General features: G+C 46.1%; 1 protein-coding gene across 1 annotated transcript; it reads right to left on the bottom strand.

Annotated features, from left to right (window-relative positions):
- Positions 1-5,068: 5,068 nt before the first annotated feature.
- TMEM200C (transmembrane protein 200C) lies at positions 5,069-9,789 on the bottom strand. The gene is made up of 2 exons (XM_082752127.1): positions 9,523-9,789; positions 5,069-7,413 (listed from the first exon to the last, which is right to left on the bottom strand). The coding sequence occupies exon 2, from the start codon at positions 7,368-7,370 to the stop codon at positions 5,721-5,723; it is 1,650 nt and encodes a 549-aa protein (XP_082608253.1). The 5' UTR covers positions 7,371-7,413; positions 9,523-9,789; the 3' UTR covers positions 5,069-5,720.
- Between the last annotated feature and the right edge of the window lie 243 nt (positions 9,790-10,032).

Below are 10,032 nucleotides of genomic sequence, written 5' to 3'. Positions count from 1 at the left end.
AGTGATAGGCCTAGGTTCTAACTTTTTTTTCCCCTCAAGTATGTATTTTACTGATTTTTATCTGCCATTTAAATTCCCTGTCCATGTGTACCCATTAAAATATTAAAAATAATCTACATATAATGAGATATTTCAGTAAATAATGTGATGTTACTTCCATTTGCTTGGCAGTAATTATACTCTGGTCTTGTATGTTGTTTTATTCAAAACTGGAGTTTATTGAAACCATTATGAAAACAAGGCATTAGACAAAAATGCTAAATGATCGCTTTTTTTCTTGTAATTTTGATGTAAGCTGTAAAGCTTAGCTTGGAATTGACCACTTTTGGAAAAGTCTTCAAACTACTTTTCCAAACTTCTTCCTTGATAACTCGAACATGAGGAATCATTGGCAGATCTTGACTTGATAATTTAAATACTATGGAGAGGGCCCTGCCTCGGGAGTGCCTAGTTGCCAGTCTGGTAGAAGAAAGCACTGATGTTTGCATCTCTTTTGATACCTGCTTTCCTAAAACTCTTTTACCAAACAAGCTTTCTGTCTCATTGTGAAATAATTTAAAAAGAAAAACTGTAGAGATAAAAACTTTAAAAGTAGGCATGATGGCACCCACATGCCACAGTCTATAATTAAAATGTAAATAAAAGACCAGTGGACAAATAGAGGCCGTGCTCTTCCAGTGCCTGATCCAGTCAGCTCATTTCTGGTAACCTAGAAACTTCAGTGCCATCTCACCCGATCATTTCTGCTTCTGTTGGGCTTCCAGGGCCTGCCTCTACCTCTGCTCTTACAGTGAGAGCTAAATGGTAGGAGACATTTTCTCGTGCACTTAGGTATTTCTGCTTTGGCAATTTAAAAACTGGTAAACAGAAAGGGTAGCGTCTGAACTAAAATAGATAACAGCATACCCTTCCATGGCAGATTTTTTTCCTGTGGCTGAGACCCTATTTATCCTCTCAGATTGTGCCTGCACATGCTGTGCTTCTGTTCACTGTTTGCAGGCCCAAACTGAATTCTTGACTCATCCTTTGTAGAGAGAAATAATAATTAAGCAGAATAGATAAAGCATTCCATTATTGCTTGTGACAGTCATGGAGAAGAGAGAAAGAAGGTAGATTTATTTATTTATTTACTTTCCTGAGGGAAATTTGATGCACTTTTTCTAAAAGAAGAAAAAAAAAAAAAAAGGCACTACCTAAATACTTTAAGATTTTAATTGTCAGCTTCCACTGAGAACTTGTATTTTTTGTACCTCTTGTGTAATAAAGTCTGACTTCTGGCTTGGTTACAGCCAGAGATTGGGTGTTTCTTTCTTTCTCCCTCTTTTCACAGGGAAAGAAAAATGCAGGACTGAAATATGTTAATGATGCAAAGCATTAACTGGTGATCTACTTACATGATGAGCAATTTTCATTTCTCACTATAAATAGTCCTTTTTTTATTGCATCCACATGAATGTATTCTTGTTTAGAAAGAAAAAATGGTAAATTTTATCAAAGACTATTCATCACATTGGAATCCAATAACTTTTATCAGTTACTATGTCATCTCCATTATTTTTAATAAAATTATTGTTTAATTGAAGTCATGTTCTGTGTACATTTTGAAACTGTTTTGGCTATTACGGAAGTACTCTATCACAGCCTGCAGACTTAAAACTAGGTTAATAGTTATCTAATTAGATGTTTGTACATGCACTATTACTCACTGTTGGACAACATGGTTTCTTGAAAAGGCTGTTAAAAATGTATCCAAATAATACAGTGCAATAAATCTGGGCTATTGTCTTTTGTACTAGAACAGCTGATATGGCAACTGTTGGATACAAGGGTTAGAGTTTACAAATACAGTTCCTAATAGATTTAAGTGTATCAAAACTTGCATTAAACACCTTTTACGAATCTCAGGTGCTTCCCTAAATGCATCTGTATTTCCTGAACATATCCCACCCAAGACAAACATTTGCTTTTTCTTTTATGTGTGGTTGATAACCACTGTGTCACCCCTCACAATACAACATTCAAACTCCTTTCCTCTGATTTAGGAAACAGAAACCATTTTGCCACTTGGCTGAAAGTGTGAGCCACTTTTGCACGGGGGGGTGATGTCTCCCCCTCGTTCCTCTCTCTTGCTACTCCTGCCCTTTTTGCTGCCTGCTGAGGTCTGTCAGCTGAGCTGCTTCTGGAAGTGTTCAGCAGATCAGCTGAGTCGAGTGAGCCAGGTTAAGACAAGGATTTTAAATATTTTGTTAGACACTGAAAACTGAGCCAGAACTGGGTTACAATATGATCACGTGAGCAGCTTCTCTAGAGTCCTGAGGATTTTGTAATAAACAGCAGCACAACTGAAGTATATTGAGGGCATTGGCCTATGTCCTCAGACTTGTCCAAGCATCTACACTCATAATGCACAGATGCAGCCTTGTACCTAGTGATGGGAATACTCTGAGAGATCAGGCAGAAATAATCTTTTGCTCTGGAAGTTTTATATAAGCATCATAGCACTTCTTCTGTGCTAAAGGAAACACCTCTGTACCAAAATCTGTTTTCTTCCATTGTAAGAATTTATGCCTGGGTATTCCAGCTTAGCAATTCCATCTTAAAAAGTATTTTGCGTGCAAGCATCTCTCTTTCTGCAACACGTAGGCAGGTAGATACCAGTAAGCAGAAGCAACATCTCAACTCTTGACAAGGCGTGTGGAGGAAGCACTTGGTGGCAGAGGGAAGGTTAAAAGAAAGAGACTAGAGTGGAGGAAAATGCATAAGCAAGAGTAAAAAGAGCAAATGATAGCAACAGGCAGTCTGGCAGTCCTGAGAAGCAGTCAGGGTCAATTGGGAGAGGATCAAGAAGAGGTTAATGCACAAAACTGAGCACTCGTCTCCTGCTGGTGTCATCAGGAAAGGTTCAGATGCTGACCATTCTCTATTTCTCTCCAAAGCTGATGGTACTCTGAGCAGTCACATGTCATGCACAAGGGTTGAATTCCTCACCCATTTTCCAATATTGGTGTGCTAAACTAATTTGCCCATCTTGAATTTTAAACAAAATTTTCTGATTTCAAATCCACCACTGCGTATGTTGTTCAACAAATACATTTGAATAATACATTCATAAAACTAAGGAGAGAGTTTTTTTTATTACTTGCAGAGGCTTTATCTGCTTATTAATGCATATGTTACAAATCACTTCTAGCTGCTGTTCTAAAATCCAGCTTGAGTGATGAAAGTTCATGTTTCAAATCTCCTTTTTCTTGGCAACACAGGAAAAAGCAAAAATGTCCTTATTAAAAACAAAGTTTGCTGTAATTTTGTTATTCAGAAAGCTTTGCGGAAAACTAATCAGCAAAAGAATTACTGGACTGCATTATTTTAAATTAGTCTAAGGAGTTCCCAGAGGCTTTTTAAAGTTGTGGTGTTTTTTTTTTTTTCAGAGCACACTGTAAATTCAGATGACTGAATAAATATTTACTGAGAATACATATATACATATAAAATACTTGTCTGCCCTTCAGAATAAAAATAACCTGCCACACTTTCAAGAGGACCTCATCCTCCAGGAAGCAGCCTCCACGACTAGCCTCTTTCCCTGCACCTCTATGAAGTTTTCATGTGGAAAATAACAGGGTGTCTTCATCTGTGTAAATAACGCTGCCATCAGCATCTCTGTCAGCACCAGGTAACACTGCTCAGATACATCTCATGCATCTTGCTGGGAATCACAGGAGAAACACTGAGCAGAAGCGCAGGTCCGTTGCTGATTTGGAACTGAAATGAAAGAACTGTGTGAACGTCAGTTCCAGCTGAGCTCCCTTCTCACAGGGAAGGCCAACCACTTCATGTGGGGCTTCATCAATCCCCTTCCAGTCCCTGCAGCTTTAAAACATACTTTTTGCCAGCTGTGTGCTAGCAGTTTGATAGCAAAAAATGTCGTACTGATGTTCATGTTGTCATTATACTGGTTGCCACCGACAGGAGAAAAGATATTGCCATCTGGATGTCTCTGTTGCTCAAGAGAACAAGCGCTTTCTGCTTCCTCACTTTCGGAATTCTGACATGGCAAGTCATTTATTATTATATATATATATATTTTAACTAGCCTTATTTAATAAATAATTTTGCTGGATTACTCTTTGCATTGTATTTTGTGACAGTTATATTCAATTTTGCAACGTGCTGTAATAGAAGTATTTGAATATAAAACTAAACATTTTAAAACATGAAACCATTACATAAATTTTAATTGCAACAGAAAAACTATTTCCTGCCTACACATTGTATTTGTTTAATGTCAGTTTCTCTTATTGTACCAATGAAATGCCATATTCGTATTCAGAATCTGAAATAGTGACAAAATCTTCTGAGGATCTAAAGCTAGCTAGCTGCTTTAGCAAAATAAAAGAATGCCTGTTGTGTTGCAGGTATGACAATGAAACAGCTCACCAATTTACTAAAAATCTGCCCACAGACAATATTGCATAGCTCAGCCTTAAGGAAACTTGCTTTTCTCACTCATGAAGAAATTGTCACCGCATCAAAGTCAATGAGAAACATACACTGACTTCAATCGAGTGCACGGCTAAGAGATTTTCAGGACTTCCATTATGCTTTAAAATTAAGGTTATTCACATGCATTCATAAATTGGAAACCCTTAGCAGCAGGAAGGCTTAAAGCAACAGTCGTAAGTGAAAAATCCAAAAAGAACATGCTGCAGTTTGAGATTAATACATTACTCACAAAAAATATAATTTTGATTTAAACATGTTTGTTTTTTTCCCTAGCACGTCTAAATCTCAGATTTCTTCCACTGTCACAAAGCACTCCTAGAAATGCAGACAGAATCTGCGGACTGAACTAAAGGACAGCTTCTCAGAGTCAGAACCACTACTTGTTTTGAAACTACTCCTAAATGATTATTATCCACTTAAAAACATAAACAAACTTTAGCCTTGTAGCATCTCTACAATCATTCACAGTATAAAAACAGAGGTTTCTAGTTTCTGTGTGTACTTACCAAAATAAAGGATTGTTTGTCTCTCAGTTTTGTTTGTAAATGTTTTATTAAAAAAAGCTTTTAATGCTATTAGTCAATACATGTGTAATAATACTTAATAAAGTATCACGTCGTAGTAGGTATTTTGGATTCAGGAATGTCATGGTTTTAACTAATTTTTCAGAGCTCTGTTCTGCTCCAGTCTCTTCTAAAATGTCATTTTTCCAGAATTTAAACAAACTCATTCTTTGTCAAGGTACGTCATCCTTAAGGCCTTGCAAACTTTTTAGAGTGATTGAACCAAAACAAAGAGAGAGCTCGGCTTTCTTGATCTGAAGACCACGTTGCTCTTGAGCTTAAAAAGGTGCCTGCGGTTTTCAAGCAGTTAGTGGCAAATCAGCAAGAAAGAAATCAGAGGAGAAGAAGGGGCACTTGGAAATCAAGACAAGTAAAGTGCACAGTTATACTGTCCGAAATTGTATTAATCTGATCCAAAGAACCTATTGGACTGTGGATATTTAATACAATTTGGCTTGCATGGAACATACAATCACAATCGGACAGAAGGATTTTCTTTTTCTTCCTGAAGTCATCTACAGGATTTATTGAATTCAATTTTCAAGGGTGGCATACTGCAGCTCTTTGGATATAGATTGGTTTCGTAAGTCCACAAAAACATTGGAGAAGTGGGGAAAGGTGTGGAGGGTTGCAAGGTGTCCTTCTCTGTTTCATTTAGATGCCAGTACTCTCCAGTTCCCCATCCTCCAGCCCTAATGCAGCGTGCGACCTAGAAATCATAAAGAGTTTCTCTTTATTTGTGTACTGTCTTTGCGTTTGCTGAGATTGCTCCTCTGTTTGTTCTCTGCTGGTAGCCTTGAGGGGGTCTGTCTTCTCAACTGGTTCCTCCTCACAGTCCTGGATTTTACTGGCTGGGATGTTGGCAACTGACTCCAAGGAGGTGCCAGCCTCCTCCAGGTGGCTGTAGCCCTTATTGCTGCTGGAAGGATCAGACTGGGAGCTCTGAGAGTCCGTCCTGGTGACGGCAGGGGGAGTGGAGGGGGGTGAACCCCCCAGATCCAGAGATTTGGAGTAGCTAGAAGATGCCTTTGCCAAGAGGCTGGTGTCCATGCCCGTGCTGACAGCTGGAGACCGAGGTGGCTCGGGGGAAAGGGGACGCCTAGCATCAGGCAAGCAGCTGGTGCTCTGCCGCCTCAGAACCAGCTTGTGCCTCCTTGTCCCGTAGCCTCCCCCGACGTGGCTGCTGCTAAGGTCAGTCAGGCTCAGCTCAAACTCCCCCCGTGGGATCTCCCGGGCCCCTCGCTCACCAGGGGGCCTCCGCCAGCCTCCCCCTCCGCCACTCTGCGCCAAGGGCAGAAGGGTGAAAGCACTCAGTGAAGAGCCAACGATGGAGCTGGCCGTGCTGCGCTGGCCCCAGCTCTCCGGTGGGCTGCAGGGTGGGCTGGTGAAGGCGCGGCCAGCAAGGGCTGCACGCTCCCGGTAGATGCTGTACACGGCCTCGGCCAGGCTGGGAGGCTGCGGTGGGGTGCAGAAGGAGGAACGCCGTGGCGAGGATGCCAGGTCAGGGGGAGAAAGGGAGGCACCCAGCCCTGGTGGCCAGGAGCTCTTGGCCAGCATGGCCGTGGCACCCAGGCCTTCACCACCAGGCTTTAGCTCCAGGCCCCGGGACTGCACGTAGTTGACAAAGCCGTTGAGAGGGGCTGAGGCCGGGGTGCTTCCGTCCTTTGCCCGCAGGCTGTGGGCATCGATAACAGTGGAGTAGAGGTCACGCAGGTTGATGATCTTGGTCTTCTTGTCACGGTTCTCGTGCAACACTGCATTGGCACAGATGAAGAGGAAGATGCCGATACCCATGATGAGGGGGCCCAGCACCTTCAGCTTGTCTGAATGCAGGTAGCTCGAGAAAAGACGGAAAAGGAAACCCACGGAAGCCTGGGGGGATGAGGAAGTGGGACGGGACTGTGGGAACCCCCGGGTGGCAGCGGTGGTGGAGGAGTTGGCTCTGGGGGGTGACTCCAGATGGATGTCTGCTTGTGCCCCTTCCTGGCTGCGGGAGCGGTTCCTGGGGGTGCCACCCTGCGGTGCCAGATGTCTGCCCCCACTGACGCCACCTTCTCTGTATACTTGGCTGGGCTTGGGCCAGTAGCCCACCACCGCCAAGGCGATGCCCACTAGCAGTACCAGGATGCCACAGAGGGCGATGAGCCCCGAGAGGGAGCACAGCTTGAGCTTGCCTTTCACCACCACCACATCGTTCTTGCGTTTCTTCTTGGTCTTACGTTTGCGTTTGGGGGCTTGGCTTTGGGGTCGTAAGGGGTCCTGCTTCCTAGCTGAGATCCTCAGGAGGCCTCCAGTGGCGATCATGGCTGGCTACCCAGAGCACTGCTCCCTACAGCCGCTCCAGCTCCTGCATTAAAAAAAAAAGAAAAAGAAAAGGGTGAGGACTGAGGAAAGACCCACAGCACAACAGCTGCTACTGTTTCCTGTTTATCTTTCAACCTCCTGATAGTTAAAATCCTCAACAAATGGGACAGGGGATGGCACCAGCAGGCTGGTCTCCCTTGTCCATACAGCTCCTGTGCGTGATAGAGACTGGCAGACCCATGAGACAGACAGTTAAGCAACTCTGGGAAGGGATGCAACCATGTGCCCCACTAGACCCTTGGCAAACAGCTAATTAATTTATTTATACTTCAGGAAAATGATAGATGGGGTGGTACCTGCCGGTGTAAACAAAAAAATGATCCTGCTGCTCTCAGAAGAAGCTTGCAAAGCACCAGGATTCAGAGGCGGCTACCAGCTTCCCTACCCTCGAGCCCCATTCCCATGGGGTCAGGTTGTGCTACACGGTGACTGTGGTTAGTGATGTCACGCAGGGACTGGATTCGAGGGGAGGAGGGAAATAAAAGCAGGAAGGCAATATATTTGATCTACGGATACCACTTATTTTATTACACTACTTGCATGTTGCTGTGGGGAAAGGGGAGGGTTAAACATATTGCTTTGCTTGCCTTTCCTAAATAAGTGGCAAAGGAATTACTGTGAAATGCACAAGGGAAACATTCGAATACCAGAAAGCGGTGCCCTGTCGAACTTTCTTCCTAGCCATTTCCTTTGCATTCGATCTGCAACATTACAGAGATCCATCTCCTGCCTGTGGTCGGGGAGCATCAGGACGGCCGCCTGGTTTGGGAACATGTGCGATGCTCAAGGTAAGTGTTATGTAACCCTGGCCAGCTCCCCCCGCCTCCATAAAGGGGAGATGGGGGCTGGCAGGTACGAGATGGCATGTCACATCTTATTAAAGGAGGAGCGAACCCCTGTGAATCACCTGGGGGAAACAGCAAGGGTTGCTTGTAGAGAAACTGGCAGGGGACTAAACAGCTAGCATTTATGGCTTTCATTTCCCTGGACCATCAGGAGTCGTCTGCATGTCCCAGTGATCTGAGCTACAAAAGGCACCATGGAGGAACAATTCCTGCACCGTGGCAATTCTTTTTCCAGAGAATCCTCCTTCATGCTACCGAGAAGGTTCCCCTCCCCCCTTTCTCTTTTTAGCTATTTTTTTTTTTTTTTTTTTTAGGGAGCAAAAGATAACAGCACCAAATATAATCTGGTTTATAAACTTCTATTCATTGCATTGAAAGATGATTAAGTAAGCACCTAAAAAAAAATACCGTGTCCCTTTTCAGCTTTTAAATCTCATTTATTTTCTATTCCCAGATTTGCCACGTATGCAATAATGTTGTGTCCCATTTACTCTGTTCGTATTTTCCCTGGAAAAGAAGGGTGTTGTTGGCGAGGACATTGTTAAATTACTCTCTGAGGCATTACATACTCAAAACAAAGAGCAGAGACTTGCCTTCTCGTTCCTATCACTGAACTATTCACTTAAAAAAAAAAAAAAAAAAAAAAAAAAAAAAAAAAACCAAAAAGGGGGAGAGGAGAGGAGTGTGATTACCGGGGCATGATTTGCTTTAATTGCCGGTTCGTTGATCCCATTCTTCCTAGTGCCCCACTAGACAGGCGCTTTTCTCCTCTACGACGACAAAACCAGATGGCAAACGTTTCAGAGCAGCTTTTGCAAACCGGCAGCGCTCGGCACTTAGTTTTTTTCCGATTTACAGAAAGAGCGTAGAGCATCCTACGACCCCCGGCCATTACCAGCGATCGCAACACAGCGGAATAACCCAGGGCTCGGGGAGACATCCCGGAGCTACAGACCGCATCGCTACGAACCGGCTGCGAGCTCCGGGCACCGGCAAAGCGCTGCCGGCTCCTCGCACGAGTCCCCGAGGACCGCTCGGTGCTTGGGCTGGGCGCTGCAGGGCTACCCCAGAGACAGTTTTAACGCCGAGCGAGGCGCTGCGTTGGCCGGGGACCGCTTTCAGTCCGGCCGAGGGGCAGAAAGGGGAGGCTCTGCGGCGTTAAAGTGCTCCTGCTGCCAAACCACCTGCGCCCGGGGGGCTCCGGCGGAGAACCGGCAGGAGGAGGAGGGGGGGACGCGCTCACTTACCGAGGAAGACCGGCGAGGAGTCCGCGGCCAGGCGGCCACCGCGGGGAAGAAACTTTCCGGCCCGAGCGGGCATCCCCGCGCGGCGCCCGCCCCGCCGCCGCCGCCGCCTCACGGCCCCGGGCGGGCGGGCGGCGGGGCCGAGGGGGAGCCCAGCGCTCGGCCCAGCCCCGCCGCCGCCACCACCACCACCGGCACCGCCGCCGGCCGCCTCAGGGAGCTCGGCGGGAGCGCTGCCCCCTCGCCATGCCGCATCCTTCCCGCCGCGGGGCCGGCCCGGCCGAGCCGCCGCCTCCTCCTGCGCCGCCGCGGGGCTGCCGGCCGGCCTCGGGGCCGTTGCTAGGCGACGGAGCCGTGACACAGGGAAATGGCCGCACTCCGGCCGCCGCCGCCGCCCCCCCACCTGCGCACCTGCGCCCGCCCGCCGCGGCCCTGCCCTCGCACGCCACGCCCCTAACGGGCACGCCACGCCCCTAACGGCCGCGCCCCCAACGGCCGCGCCCCGCCCCTAAC

This window comes from Aythya marila, assembly GCF_965140915.1.
Source record: "Aythya marila genome assembly, chromosome: 2".
Taxonomy (NCBI): domain Eukaryota; kingdom Metazoa; phylum Chordata; class Aves; order Anseriformes; family Anatidae; genus Aythya; species Aythya marila.
Note: the sequence above shows the minus strand (reverse complement) of the source record. Positions and strands in the feature narration are given on the sequence as shown.